This window comes from Argentina anserina, chromosome 1, assembly GCF_933775445.1.
Source record: "Argentina anserina chromosome 1, drPotAnse1.1, whole genome shotgun sequence".
Classification (NCBI taxonomy): Eukaryota; Viridiplantae; Streptophyta; class Magnoliopsida; order Rosales; family Rosaceae; genus Argentina; species Argentina anserina.
The window spans coordinates 23,499,077-23,515,301 of NC_065872.1; the positions used below are offsets into that span (position 1 = coordinate 23,499,077).

Here is a 16,225-nt window from a genome sequence, read left to right on the forward strand (position 1 = left end):
TGCTTGTAAAATAAAACACTTAGAATTGATTTTCAGTCTCACACCAATTTCCAAAATAGTTTATCAAACACCCCAACTAATTTTTTTAACAACAGTTTCAAAAGCAATTCTGCTCACAACACATCTGTGCCAAACTGGACCTAGGAATAGTTACTTTTACGGCAGCTTCTATGTGCCTTAAACTAATAGCAGCTACTACATTTAACAATAACTGACCGAAAGTATGATTAATTACTAGAACTTGGGTTTGCTCACCATAATTGGATGGTGAAAAAATTGAGACGCCCAGTTGTACCTAGTTTCCTACCCAGCTCTATACTAGTTTTACACGTAGTTCCGCAGGCACTCCAAATCTGTGTGATATACATCAGCAGGTACTAAGACAACCTAAACTGCAATACATTCTATGTTGACCACTACCATAGAAAACCACACCGATCCGTGCTACCCACGACATTCTCATCAGTAGAATCAGATTCACTTCCCACAGTTTCATCTGAACTATCGTTTGGAAGGATTTTTATGCGGTCAGCATGCTCAATAACCCAATTGGTGAATTCAGGAGATGCTGCCCATTCTGCTAGAGCTTGTCGGGTTGATTCCCGTGTAAAATCATCCCACTCTTTCTTTGTGAACTTCTTTCGGCTTCGCATCTTATGGAAGGTTGAATAGTACTCATGTTGATTACATGTGCTAAAAGATGGCGACACAACACCTACAGTAAGCAAACAAGAACATCAACAGATGTGATATAGTAGGCTAGAACTTTGTAGGTTTTCTCAATTAATATTAGAACACCTGCATTGTCAGTACTAACCAGAATATGCATAAAGTACCACAATAACAATCCATCATAAACAAAAATTATACCTCTAACAGGAGAATCAGACCAAGCAGATGCACCCCTTGTTCTGTTCCATGCCTCTAGTGGGCTGGACCTGCTAAGGAACTCTGGACTATGTCTTCCTTTCTGCGTTGAGGGACTCCCACTCGCATTACTAAACTCATTTCTGTTAAAAAATAAAAAAATTATGTCTTCATTGAAAAGCATACAACGAAAAAATCTGCCTCAAATATCACATAGAAATACCATGGAGACCACAATCCATTGAAAATTCAAAGATTCTCTCAATTAATTTTCAAGGCTGCATCATTGTTCTACCAAATGTTTTTATAATTAGTGATTCATTTTCTGAATATGAGATAATTAGATTTGGCAAATTTATTTTAAGGCAAATATAATGTTATGAAGAACATTAATTGAATGATGAATCACCAACGAATTCTCAATTCTACCTTAACATGGTTTAAACTAATTCCCAGTGTGATGCATTCATTTCTTCAATGTAAAGAAAGTACTTCAGGGAGAGAACGCATGACTTACATTCTGCAATGCCATTTTAGAGAACTGATAAATTTGCAGATCACTGAGCAGGAAATCAACGCCCCAATAGCCAAAGGAGTATCGAGAGTGCTCTGGAAAAATATACAAAAAAAGGAATAACAGATAAGAAAGTGCAACAGCAATCACTGAGAGACTAATGAGAACGCTAAAAATGACAACTCCTCGAGGACTTCCAAATCCACAGTTTAATAAGCGTTTCAAATTGTAGTTGAAATGTTATATTATTCAATATAGCAGTCCTTTGAGCCTTAATTTGAAAACCCTCATGGAGCCCTTATTTAAACAAAAGCATGGACAATGTGCTAGTATATAATACTACTCAAGGGATCATGTGGGTCACAAGAGAAATGCAAATACGGAAAGGTTCGCATTAACTTTCTCCTAACAGGTAACTTGTGTACAGTCCAAATAATGCAAATATTGATTCTCAAAGGAACAAGTGTTTTATGTCTACTGAGAATATAACTATATATAAAAGCTAAATCAGAACACAAAGACATAATCATATCAAAAGATTATTTCAATTATTCTTAGATAAGCTTAAAGCGAAAATTGCTCTGAAACTTTGACTGCATATGATCTAGGCACATACAGGCAGGACTGTACAATTCTTTCATCTGTAGAAAATACCCAAACCACTTATGTGTCTGCTGATGAGTACTTCCCTACAATGGGTTCATACATTCACATTGATACAGAAGCATATCAAACTCTATTTAATTATTATATATTCAGCCAAGATGAACGCAATAGAAAACCTGAGAGATGAATGTGATTCCAAAAAAGCGGATTGCCCACATAGCAAATTGGGCTACAACAATATCTACTGTTCCATCCTTTGAGATGAAAAGCTTCCTCCCAATCCAGAAACCTAGTGCAGCACCCGTAAGGATGATAGCCCCCAATAAAAATTTAGATATCTGCAAGAAACAACAATGACAGGGTAACCAGGTAAGGCAATATACTATTGCGTGACACGAGACAGATGCAGATAAACTAATCTAGACCTTTATTCTGTCCAGCTTTATAATAACTATTATCATGTTGATATAGTTATCTCATTGAAAGCTAGTGATTTGCAAACATGCATGATAAGACCTCCTGGAAGCAATTATTGATCAAAATGCCTGTTGGAGTAGCCAAAACCAAGGTGCTCTGAGAGCAGAGCAAAGTTTCAGATTCATGGAGCTATCAGGGACTCGGGTGATATAATTTTGGTGTCATTTTAAGTTGATGGGTTATTTGGTGAAGAAACTTGCAAGAAAAATAAAAGGAACATGATGATTCAGCAACTATATGTTGTTACTTAAAGAGACTGGAACCAAAATATTACCAAAATGAAGTATTTTGTTTCAATTAAAGTTGCTGATTACGCCTCAACTGAATATGCTTTTGTTTGCATTATGATAAAGAAAATGCAGCGTAGTAAACAGAACTTTAAAAATTGCTCTTTTGATTTTATTCATCAATGTTCTTGTTTTTAAATGTGAAATTGCCTTTTAACATAGCAAATCTGTTTGTGTGAGATTGAATCTGCTTGCCCTACCCTTCACTACAAAAAGTTATTTACATGGGGCTTGTGCATTTGTGCTTCTTGTTCTTTTGGTAAACAGGAATGATGAAATGAAACAGAGAGGGTAGAAAGGCTCGGTGTAAGAGAAATGGCAGATATTCCTTAGCCAGGAAAGAAAGGGAAAAAGTTTTCATTTACTTTTCCTTTTACAACAAAAAATTATTAATAGAATAAATAATAATGATTCTGAAAATTTTTAATCGCCCAAGTACTCTAGCTTATTTACTCAAACTCAGAGGGTTTAGAATGTTACATTTGCAAGAGCAAAGTTTGGACCTGTGGAAGCAGTTCAATATGTTTGCAGTATGTAATTAGCCCCAAAGATACATAAGGAGCTTATATAACTATTTGCCAAATTCAACTCGAATATGCCTTTGTTCCTAACATAAGAGACAAAATCTAAAACACTCTAAAGTCTTCCAGGGCCATAAGCTCATGAACTAAACGGTCTTCCCCATTTCCATCTGCTTGATTTTGTCTTTCTTTTTTCTTTTTCTTTTTTGTAACTGTTCCTCTCTATAATAATGTAAGAAACACTATGCAATGCTTCTAACCCCTATTCTGATATCTTTGTAGGCATTATGAGCCATCTCAAAAAGATGTTACTGATCCACATTTCAATTGGTGCACAAAACTAAGGCCATCTCAAACTGTTATGGTCAATAATCCATGGTCTAAAATTTTAGACCTTTTAAACGTACTACTCATCCAAGTAGTATGGTCTATAAATTTTCAGCACTCCAATACTTTGGGATCTAAATTATGGACTCTAGTATACTCTACCGTCTTATCAAACTCTAATTACATTATCCAAGTGGTGGGTAAGTTGTTGCTCTCCTTTCCATGGTCTAAACCGAAGTCTACATTTAGACCAATCAATAGACTTTAAACCTTCATAAATGATATATATATAGGAGAATTTTCAGGTGCGGACGTCCGTACCTTACGTAAGGTACGGATTTGCCAATTTCAGCGACGATAGGCTGCGACAGCGGGGCGAACCACGACAGCCGCACTCCCCACCTCTCGGCGGTTCGTCTGTGCCGGTCGGAGCTCCATCGGTGACCCACGGCGGCCGGAATCGCGAAATCGCCGGAATCTGCCCAGAAACTTGATTTTTGCAGATTCCGGCCGCCGTGGGTCACTGCTCGAGCTCCGGCCGGCACAGACGTGATTGCTGGGAGGTGGGTAATGTGGCCGTGATGGTCCGCACCTAAAACGGCTTGTATATATATATACATATTATACTAAGGGTACCCGATTATTTTGACCAACTAATCCCTAGGCTTCCTGCCTGAACCACAACATTTGGTTACTGAAAGCACTAGCAATTGCTAGGTGGGTACCATGGGATAGGGTTGGACCCCAGACGACATGGGAAAAACCAAGTGTCTGGCCACTAGACCAACAACTCTCGGGTAACCCAAACAAACCGCTCATTGGAGGTGGGTTTGAAACAACAAGGGTCTAAATTTAGACTGTAAACCTACAATTGGAGAACGCCTAAGCCTCAATTCTGATTGTATTTCTGTGCCACAAGTCTTCCAAATAGGCGGAGCTAACCTCATTTACTTGGTCTGAAATTGTAAGGGGACTTGAGTATGGACTTGAGAATGAGTCGCACACTTGGTCCAAATCCAAGAAGAATTAATTTATGATAAACAAAGAAGAGATTAAATCGACAAGGAAACTGACAATGAAGCTTTAATTTTACAAGGAGTTCTCTCTTGCCTGATCAATTCAACTCCTCATTATCCCTCTTTTACTCTCTTACTATTATGAGGGTTCTAGGTGTAGTTGATATTATTTATCCCAATTTTTCTCTACTCGTAGCATGAAGGTTGAGGGTGTAAATGGAATTGGTGTGTAACCAAACACCTTATGATCTCTTTGTATTCTCTTAAACCACTATAAATCTTGATTCTCTTATGCATTATACTGAATATCGGTGGTATTCTCAAATTAGGATTCTGGTGCACCACCAGCTTCGTCATGCTAACCTGGCCTTTAGTCCATATTTATAGTTTTAAATTAAATATGGAAAGTACACAATATTGGAATGTAACCCCTAGGATCGTAAATATTGACAGGAATATTCCAAGAGAAAGTCATTAAAACTAAAAGAAATGAGGAAAAATATTTACCAGATTATGCATGTCCTCGCTTATCCCAAAGTTTACAAGAATTGAATTTACCATGGCAGAGAAGTGATTAAAAAGATAAGATCCAATTCCAAGCTGAAAATGGAATGTAAGTTATAAGATAGCTTAACACAAATAAAGAAGTTAATCTAAAAAAAAAACAGAAGATTGGAGACAATTCTTACCACTGATCCATATAGAGTAACAAGATACAAGAAGTTTTTTCTTCCAAATGGCAGCAATTTCATTCCCTACATGAATTATTTAAAACGTATTATGAATAACGCTACCTACGAATTTGCAAGCTAAAATCATAGATATATATGAAAAGCACAACTTCCCGGGAAAAAAAAAGATGCACATCAAAGTTTTTTTTTAGGAGAAAAGATCATGAATTACATAAAATTAAGGGAAACAAATACAATTTTTCTTAAAACTGAGTTCTGAACAAGATTATAAAACCAAAGCATACAAAGCTGAAAAAAACTAAACTTCATCCCAGAGCTGTTCACCTAGTTGATATTACGGACTCACACACATACACAGAATTTGTGAGTGGTCAAGGACAAATGGAATGTGTGAAGTTGGCACCTGTTGGAAATACAGACGGGAACCAAAAGAGCTGATGAGCTCTTAAATTTTAATATCGTTGTTATTGCAGAAGTAGACATGCTCCGCAAAAACATGAACATAACCAAACTTATTCCTGGTACTGTGTAAACACCTTTTTTCTTTTTCTTTTTTTTTTTTAAAAAAAGGAGGAAAACATGACCTATAAGGATAGAAGTTAATAGTATAGGAAAGAAAAATATAAAGCTGAAAATAAAAGAAAAAAGAATCTAAAACGATATAAAACAGAAAAAGAAAAGATAAAGTACCTGGAAGAGAAGGAATATAATGACCATAAAAACTCCTATAACCATTGAAGTGCTGTAATAAAAATGAACCCAATTACTGATGCTCGGTGCCAGCAATAGTAAACTGAAGCCGACTGCCAGAAACCAAAGGCGCCATTGCTGAGAAACTGCAGAGATAAAGTTAAGATTAATATCAAATCTCAAAAATGTTAGCTTTAAAGAACGAATTCAGCCGACTGTCATTTTATTTTTGACAAGGGACCTTCTTCAACCGTGATGGTGGACGAGCCAAGAAAATCGCCAATGTACTTGACATCGATGTATCTTTCATCATAGGGGGACATGACAGCTTCCCATAGGCCATTATCAAGAGATTTCCACTCGTCCTTTCTACACTGACAGTGTCCAACCGAAGCATTACTGCAAATAGTCCACGGGGTCAATCAAAACAAGCCACAGAAAAACGCGTATAATAATTGCATGTTCAGATTGTGTGGAGATATACAAGGCATTAGACTCACCCGTGAAAACAGACCTCAATTTTGCTATGCAATCTCTCTGGGACTAGCACAGACGGAGACAGAGCAATCCGAAAGGAATTTGCATAGCTCCCAAGTTTGGATCTAGATATTCCAGAAACTCGAACCCGTTCACAAAACAAAGCATCTTTGGAGCCAGAAGGCCGTGCTGGGTTGACATCTACTTGTGGGTTTTCAATATCAATACCTGCAACAGAGTGGCAACTAAAGCTTTCAATAGACATCAAACCCTGAAAACCTAGCACTTGCTCCAGTTGAGAAAACCAAAGAAGCACTAACAAAACCTTTGAGAGTGATTCCGGAAGTTGATGAACAGGAGAATGAAATTAAGAGACAGGAAACAACGAACGAGAGATGAACAAGGGTCATTGCTACTCTCTCTAGAGTCGAGGGAAGTTTATTAAAATATGCTTTCCGGTCTTCTCTGCCTATTTTAAGTTTTTGTTTTGTTTTTGGCCTTTGTTTATATTCTCAGCTTTTGTTTTTGTAAGGACTTCTCCTATGAAAAAAAAAACACATTTTAATCAGATAATTTATTTAAAAAGTCGGACAATATAACAAAATTAGAAATATCATTTAAATTTAAATTTCATATATATTTGAAATTACTGCTGCTCTGTGCCCAGAAGGATATCATTTTTTAGCCACAGGGAAACCTGAGCTTCTCAGTCCCTAATGGTGTTCTAGTTTCCTTTTTTCTTCCAACTCCCTTGGTTAAATGGGCACGCTCAGTAGCATCAGTTTCAACACCTTCCTCGATTTCAAATTAAAATACCCAGAATTTCCAACGAGATTTCAATCGAGCAAGAAAGCCAAGTACTCATGCTTGTTGTGCGGCGGCAGCATTAAGAGGGCCGCTGTTGTTGTGCCCAAGAGGCTAAGATGGCGATGTTATAGTACTTCCTCTAACGACGAGGACAGAGAGGCTACTTCTACTAGTACCACCACCACCACCAACACCAACAAGTCTAAAGAAGAAGAAGAAGAAGCCGAAGACCCTGCTTCGCACTCTTCCAGGGTACTTTCCTTTCTTTCTTCTCTGCCTTTCATCCTTCTGGGTTCATCTTCTGTGTTAGTACTTGTGTCTATGTCTGAGACTGAGCTCCTCAAGCTGTGCACATTTCATTATACTCGCACATGTGTTCCCTTTGCCTTCATAAACTGACTTGATTGGCATTCATTTTTTTCTATGTTTGTTATGGTATGTCTTGAGTGAAATGCTGTTCGTGGTTCCTGAGTGATATATATGCATATGCTCTTAGAACATTTGATTATGTTATATCTGATGTATCCATTTTTCCTTCAGCCCCCGCCTACATCACCACTCGGATCCGCGTACAATAATTTTCAAGTTGACTCTTTTAAACTGATGGAACTGCTTGGACCTGAGAAGGTTGATCCTGTTGATGTGAAGCTCATTAAGGAAAAGCTTTTCGGCTATTCAACGTTTTGGGTGACTAAAGAGGAGCCGTTTGGAGACCTTGGGGAGGGCATTCTTTTCCTTGGTAATTTGAGGGCAAAGAGAGAAGAGGTATTTGCCAAATTCCAGACCCTGCTAGCTGAGGTTACAGGCAATAAGTACAACCTTTTTATGGTGGAGGAACCCAATTCAGAAGATCTAGATCCACGTGGTGGGCCTCGTGTTAGCTTTGGCCTGCTCCGGAAAGAGGTGTCAGAACCAGGGGAAACAACACTTTGGCAATATGTAATCGCGCTATTGTTATTTCTTCTAACAATTGGATCATCTGTGGAGTTAGGAATTGCATCTCAGGTATGCTATAATTTTCCTCCTTATTTTTCAAGTTGGTCTTCATTGATTTCTTTCTTTCTCAATTTAAATAAAGTATGTGCTTTCCTGTATTAATCAAACAGATAAACAGACTTCCACCAGAGGTTGTAAAGTATTTTACAGATCCAAACGCTATTGACCCACCAGATATGGAGCTGCTATTCCCGTTTGTGGAGTCAGCTTTGCCCCTAGCTTATGGTGTTCTTGGGGTTTTGCTATTTCATGTAAGTAGATCTCTTCCTGTATCTTGATTTTCGTGTTATATATATATACCTATGTTTTTTACATGATTATATGTATAGAATGCCTATTAGGTTATTTATCCAAGTTTTTCATTTGTTTTCTGTAATCCTCTTTCTCCCTGTTATATATCACAGTTGTTCATTTAGTACCATCATGCTGAGGCCTAAGATAAACCAAAGTTGAATACTACATTGTTATGGATGATGTGGTGGTAATTGTATCCTCGTGTCTGTTGTTCAAGTTGACTGATGAGCTCAATTGTAAATATACTACAAACAAGAATCTATATTATTTGGAAGCAACCAGCATAAAGAAAAAAAAACATTTATCCTACTGTTGCTGTTTTAGGCATTTTTATTGCAATTTGACATTTAATAAATTTTCTAAACTAAGTGCATCAGATCTTACATTTGAAGCCCGTCATAATGTCATATGACATATTCAAATTAATCAACTTGACTAGAAGTGTGAAAATATAAGCGATAGCCAATGTCATGGTAAAGTATGCTAATTATGATTCCTCCAAATTCACACATGATTATGATAAAGTACATTTATTTCTGTCTGTCACTTATTTGCCAATTAGTAGCACGTGGAGATCTGTTATTCGGTAGTTGTGTGAGTATCACAAGTAGTTCATTTCTCTACCTATTCTTTTTCACATATACCTCCTCTATATTGTGTTCTCTCACTGATTTTCCTTTTCATATTCTTTAGCTGTTGTCAACCTTTTATATTCTGTCGACACCTTGAACTTGTTCTTTCTCTTTTGATATTAACAAAAGAACAGAGATATAGATATACCCTCATACCAAAGCTGCTTCCTACTCCATATATTATAAATCTGATTTCAATAAATTTATGTTTGGATTTATATAACTATGATTATGATGATATCGATTAGTCAACTACTTGCAGGAAGTTGGGCATCTTCTGGCTGCTTTTCCGAAGAAAGTAAAACTCAGTATTCCTTACTTCATTCCTAATATTACACTTGGCAGCTTTGGCGCAATTACTCAGGTATCCTAACAATCCATGTATAGCAATTCAAAACATGTAGTGGTGCTTGATTGATTGTGTTTTTATTACTGCTTTATATAATCAATGTAGGAATCACTTCCCTGAATCAATTTAGCAGTGTTGGTGTAATAGATTGAGTTCGGTTGGGAAATAGGTATCTTAGAGATTTCAACAGGTTATTTGTTATACTTTGATCCTTGGACCCATATATCATACAAAAGATATAGTTGCTAGTATAAACTTTATTAATATAGAGGTAGCAACATTTGGTATTTAGATTTATCTTTTTAATATATTTTTTTTATTCATAAAATTTTGCAAAACATAAATTTCCATTTACTTACATAACAGTGTACAGAAAGCCTAACAAGTCCACAACCGAGACATAGTCTACAGAGCCCATCCTTAACGGCAGAAAGGTGAAAACAGACAGCTTTCAGCTTGATAATAACAATAACAGAAGAGACTTAAACTTCTAAAAATTGATCCATACGAACACCTTCTTTTGTAAATTGTAACTCAGGCTTTGTACAGAAAGCCTAACAAGTCCACAATCGAGACCTAGTCTACAGAGCCCATCCTTGATGGCAGAAGGGTGATAACAGACAGCTTTCAGCTTGATAATAACAATAACAGAAGAGACTTAAACTTCTAAAAATTGATCCATACGAACACCTTCTTTTGTAAATTGTAACTCAGGCTTTGTTAGATGATATGAGTGAAACTTCTAGCTCTAGGAGAAGTCTCTGTAATGTGATTATTTTGTCTGTTCGGCTTTTTAGCTCCCATGTATCGCCAAAAAAAATCCTCTTATTTGATGTGGGAAAGGTCTGAAAGGCATTCTCTGAAGCCTTCAGATGACATGTTGTAGTTTTCTTCCGGTTGATGTCGGAGGGTGGCATCTACCTAGTTGGGTAAGGTGGGTCCTGGCCATCACATTGTGTGGTCAGTAGGTTTCGTGGAACCTGTACGATTATTGGTTGACCACCGTTTAGCTGGTATGTACACTGACTGTGTCCGATAGTAAGAAATTATTATTATCATTATTATTATTATTATTATTGTTATTATTATCATAGTAAAATTGGCACCGCTATTTTTGTTTGGGTCCACATAGGAGAAATTCTCTACAATAGATCTGGAATTTACCCCAGTTACTCTTCTCATGGTTGTGGTTTTTTGTTAACCATATTTGATGCCATCATTTGATGAATAGTCATAGCTGCTTTCGTTCGAGTATTTATAAAGGACACCATTTGTGCGTCTAAAGCCATATTTCTTATGATATTCTGATACTTAAGTCTGGTTTTGTAGTTTAAATCCATTCTTCCCGATCGGAGCACAAAAGTCGACATATCACTTGCAGGCCCATTCGCTGGTTTTGCACTGTCATTGTCAATGTTTGCTGTAGGTCTGCTGCTCTCATCTAATCCCAATGCCACAGAAGAGCTGGTACAGGTTCCAAGCATGCTGTTTCAAGGTTCTTTGCTTCTAGGACTCATCAGTAGAGCTACTCTTGGTTATGCGTATGTTCTTTCTTTGCTTCTGTAGCACTATTGAAACAAGCATATTTTTTGTACATGATCTAGAAGGCTATAATACTATGACTATGAAACAGAAAAGATCTGATCTAGTTGGAAATTATAGAGGACTATTCTGACATCTAAGCCTCATCTATCTCTTTTCTTTATCTTCACAATAGTTGACATGATAGTGTGAACCCATGCAGATCAATGCATGCTGCAACAGTTGCAATTCATCCTCTTATGATTGCTGGCTGGTAACTTTCTATATCTGACAATATATATTAGCTTTATTGCAATGTGTAACATGCATGTGACTTGAGTTCAACAACTGCAGGTGTGGGTTAACAACTACAGCTTTTAATATGCTTCCAGTGGGTTGTCTTGATGGTGGAAGAGCGGTGCAGGTGACAATTTTCTCCCTTATGATTTAAAATGGTAAATAATTATATCTTTGAGGTTGAAGAGGCAAACTGTTTAGTGGAGCTTCTGAAATCTTGTTTTGCAAGATTGGGAAGTCATCTTTTCCTCTGTTTGATTACAATGACTTTTCAAAATCCTGGTATAAATTTATTCAGACTGTCGATAATGGTGATATGGTGATAATTGTGGGGTTTCTTCAAGGCAGAACCCTGGTTTTGATATATCAGTTTGCTATTATTTATAATAATGATATTGTCAATTATCTTTAGTATTATTATGATTAGTACTCTATTAACTATTGATTTCCCCTTCTTCTTCTTTTTTCAAGTACTGTTTTGGAAATTGAATGACATATACTTACAGGGTGCTTTTGGAAAAAATGCACTGATTGCGTTTGGTTTGACTACTTACACGTTGCTCGGATTGGGAGTGGTATGTCAAACTTGTACAACTTCAGTAACATTTTTGTCTTCGTTCATAAGAAAATGTTATCAAACGAAAGTGCTCATGTTTTTATCTTTACAAAACTGTGTAATATCTAGCTTGAGAAGTACCTAAGCAGATTATTATTTTTTTCTGAAAATAAATTGAGAGGGGATTAAGAGTATCAAATAGTAAAAAAGAGAAAAGAAAGAGATTAAGCTTCTAAAGTAGTATGTAACTTACCCCCCCCCCCCCCCACACACACACACACACACACATTATTCTATCACTAAAATTAAATTAAATTTATAACTCACTCCTTAAATTAGCTTTATCACACATTATTCTATCACTAAAATTAAATTAAATTTATAACTCACTCCTTAAATTAGCTTTATGATTGGCTTTCGTCATGGAGGGGTGTGTGTGAATACTGAATAGAAATTTAGGGGTTTCTTTTCTTTTTCACGTAGTTATTATTTATATTTTTACCCTCCTACATGAAAATTCAAGTTCCTCCACTGGTACTTACTCTTACATCTGACTTCCATAACCTTTGTATTAGTATTGTCTTCCTACTTTCTTTGTAAATTTGATCATTTTAGTTGCTCTTCTTTCAGCTCGGTGGACCTTTGTCACTTCCATGGGGACTCTACGTGCTCATATGCCAGGTTTGTAAATAAAACTCATACACTCCTATTTACACTAATCCACAATCTTCTATATCATGATATTATTTGAACTATATGCTCAGAGGACTCCGGAGAAGCCTTGCCTAAATGATGTAACAGATGTCGGAACATGGAGGAAAACAATTGTTACAGTGGCTATTTTCCTTGTGGTGCTGACACTCCTTCCAGTATGGGATGAGCTTGCAGAGGAGCTAGGAATAGGTCTTGTTAGCACATTTTGATGTATTATACTTAAAAGAAGTCAATTTTTCCTAATTCAGTGTATGGCGATGCGTCTAAAGTTTCAAAACATAGTCAGCCTAGTAAATGCTACTAGCAGATAGCACTGAGGATGGCTAGTACTGTACATTTCAAAAATAGCTTCACCCATTCATTCAATGAAATGTAGATAATACTAATATAAACCTCAAACTTTTTCATTATCTTTTTCGAGCGTCCCAGTGAATTTCAATGGCTCGCTTTAGCTTATGTTCGGTACCTGATGTGACAAAAGGGTACCAAAATTTCCAATCTCTTGTGTAAGTTATGGTAGACTACGACATTTTTTTAATGCAGCAAAATCTATCTCGACTATAGTAAAGCCAGACATCCCAAGCACAACCTAATTGTGGATTGGTTATATTACCCTTAGTATTAATAGCATGCTCTTCGACGGGTATGAGATTAGTTGATATAAAATCATGCTACCAACTAGATTTCACATATCGATGATATAGTACATAAATATGAAGAAAAGAAAAAGAAAAATTGCAGAAGATTACTAGACAAAAAAGTCACTAACCATGAGTCCCGCGTTAAATTTATTGTTGTTTGTTTTTTAGTTTTAACAATAGCATAAGGCCCTTCAACTTCGGAGTTCTGACGGGATTCGGTGCATTATTGCTGGTATCATCACAGCCGTAAGGTTATGCACAATCAATCTACTAAAACCATGTTCACCTAGCTTCATAAGGTCTCAACCGCATCTCCTCCGCCTCCACTACACTCATAAAAGAGCATAGATTGGGACGTGAAATGAGATAAATTACAATGTCTTGAAGTCGAAATTGTCATCACATTTCAAAATAATAAAGATAATGTCGCTGAGAAAGCATGTGACGTGTTTCAAACATAATAATGCAGTTCAGATGTTTAAAATGTCCTATTTCTGACCAAAATATTGACAAGGCTCCTTCGGAACCCTCCGCCATCCTATATATCTCGACGAGCTACATCATTTCAAAAAAAGAATTACCCCAAACGGATAGCTGGGCGCAACATTATGGCTTTGCAAAGTTTGTGGCAACTTCTTGTGGTAATTTCAATGGTCAATTTCGTTTTGTATATCATCTGAAGTATGTTTTTCAACTCACCATTGCATTTGTCTGAAAAAATCCTTAGAAAAAGAGTACTCACATGGTTCATTTGATTAACTGAGCTGAGAGTTAATAGATATAATGTCCAAGGATTTGATGGTCTGCATTTTCCTTTCTGTGTTGCAAGTTGCAGAACACATGATTACACATTTTAAAGCATTGCAAGAGCAGATGCATGCATGGATTGATGAAGGAGCTCTGAGATCAAAACCACTGCGCCGACAAAGCTAGCAGTGAAAGCGGCAATGGTCAATGTTCATTAGAAACTAAGAGGAAGCTGTGCAGTGAATACAACTAGTCCAACTTTTAGCAGCGGCCACCACCCTTAGAGAAAGAATGACAGGGCCTGCAGATAAGAAGATTAAGTATGATCTGTTGATTCTTATATAAAACATGCTAAGCATTCACACCAAATCCATATGCTCAATCAAACAACAATATGATCAAGAACTTGAACTTACCATCTGCACCTCTAATTGACTCCCTCGAATTGCTCAACCTGAAACAACAAGTACTAGGCTTTGCCTTTTGTTAGTTCACTACCTAAAGCCTCTGATATGGACAGAATTTACGCTTGATTATGACGGTGAATAACATGCCCGGACAATACCATCTATTTATATAGGGTAGGATCCTAAAGCCTAGAGTTCCTTCCATAATTAAAGGATTCCTTTAGGCACAAGTATCCTAATTAGATACTGAATGTAATATTGCTTTGCATCTTGTTATAGATATTGAATAGGTTCACTTACCATATTGAATCAATACACTGATTCAATATGAAACTGAGATTGTCTGTATTTAGTTATCCATGTTGAACTAGGATTAGTACTTCACGTTTTCGTATTATAATTCTATCAAAAGTCCAATTATTTTCTAACATGGGTACACTATATGGTTAAATTGCTATAGATATAAAGAATTAAGAAATCATTAAGGCAAACAAGAATGTATAAATGTAAAAAAGAACCAAAAGAAAAAAATGACCTTCTCTCTCTCTAGCAAAAAAGGAGGTGCGAGGCGGCGGCTTTGGCTCAGCCGTGAACCTTCAGTCACAAAGGGGGCTCTCCCTCTTCTTTGTTGGTTGCTCCGGGACGACGGCAAAGTTTTTTGTCGATGTCTGAATCACTTTGTCTTTGAACTTCTGTTGGCCGCCGTAAAACTATGTTGTCTGCTTTGAGCATAGCTCTCACGGTTTTGTTTCTGGGAGGTTACGAGCAACTTCACAGTAGGTCACACATTCTGGGATTGCTCTAGCAAGAGCAAGGTTAACTTCGGAGTTCTCATCCCCTTCGTTGGCACATCACCATCTCTTCGTTGGCCGATGTGAGATATTACAATCCATCCCCATTGGAAGTCCAACATCCTCGACGGCACACGGCAGAGTGGCTCTGATACCAAATTGTCACATCCCGGGACCGCTCCGTAGTAACTCGATATTGTCCGTTTTGGGCATAATCTCACGGTTTTGTTTATGGGAGCTTACGAGCAACTTCCCAATAGGTCACCCATCTTGGGATTGCTCTAGCAAGAGCAAGCTTAACTTCAGAGTTCCCATCCCCTTCGAAGCCATTGAGCCCCAATAAACCTCGTGTTAGATGGATGTGGGTATGTACAAATAATGCACATCACTCTCTCTGTTGGCCGATATGGGATATTACCGTGCACGACCTCCACATGCTACAAATGCGGTTCTTTCAAGCATTTTTATCGCGATTGTCGCACAAGTAAAGAGATAATCAAGACATACTCTACCTACAAAAAGTTTTTGTAACCAGAATCACATTATGTGGATGAAGAACCGAAGATTGAAGCTCATCAACTTTTTGTTAAGCCCAAGCCTCTTGTTCCTAAGACTAAGCCTCTGACACCTTCATTGGAAACTCTAGATTTTGATTAGTCACATTTTGACTTTTCTAGCTTTAAGTATTCAAGTATTGTAATGGCTCTGATGTTTCAATATGGATCTATGTCGTCCATTGTCAACTCATGTGGTCGTCTGAAGTCTAGATATCAAAAAGATCCATCTCGTCCTAAAGAAGATGATGAAAAGGTTCTTGGTTCTGAGGTTTCATACCTTAGTGCAATTGGGGACTATTGTATCTAGCTCAATGCACTAGACCAGATATATATTTCACAATGAACTTGTTAGCTATATTTAACTCTGCGCCTACGCTACATCGTTGGAATGATGACAAACATTTGTTTCGGTACTTGAAATGATCCATTGACTTGAGATTAT

General features: G+C 37.1%; 2 protein-coding genes across 2 annotated transcripts; one reads left to right on the plus strand and one right to left on the minus strand.

The window, feature by feature from the left end:
- LOC126788565 (uncharacterized) lies at nucleotides 1-6,952 on the minus strand. The gene is made up of 10 exons (XM_050514571.1): nucleotides 6,800-6,952; nucleotides 6,498-6,702; nucleotides 6,239-6,396; nucleotides 5,998-6,143; nucleotides 5,305-5,370; nucleotides 5,123-5,215; nucleotides 2,164-2,325; nucleotides 1,385-1,476; nucleotides 871-1,010; nucleotides 1-715 (listed from the first exon to the last, which is right to left on the minus strand). Exons 1-10 carry the CDS (start codon nucleotides 6,882-6,884, stop codon nucleotides 417-419), a joined length of 1,446 nt encoding a protein of 481 aa, XP_050370528.1. The 5' UTR covers nucleotides 6,885-6,952; the 3' UTR covers nucleotides 1-416.
- A 209-nt stretch (nucleotides 6,953-7,161) lies between these two features.
- On the plus strand, nucleotides 7,162-13,032 carry LOC126788528 (probable zinc metalloprotease EGY1, chloroplastic). Its single transcript, XM_050514532.1, has 10 exons — nucleotides 7,162-7,533; nucleotides 7,822-8,286; nucleotides 8,388-8,528; nucleotides 9,466-9,567; nucleotides 10,882-11,093; nucleotides 11,297-11,347; nucleotides 11,428-11,497; nucleotides 11,877-11,945; nucleotides 12,557-12,607; nucleotides 12,691-13,032. The coding sequence occupies exons 1-10, from the start codon at nucleotides 7,234-7,236 to the stop codon at nucleotides 12,847-12,849; spliced, it is 1,620 nt and encodes a 539-aa protein (XP_050370489.1). The 5' UTR covers nucleotides 7,162-7,233; the 3' UTR covers nucleotides 12,850-13,032.
- The last annotated feature ends 3,193 nt before the right edge of the window (nucleotides 13,033-16,225 follow it).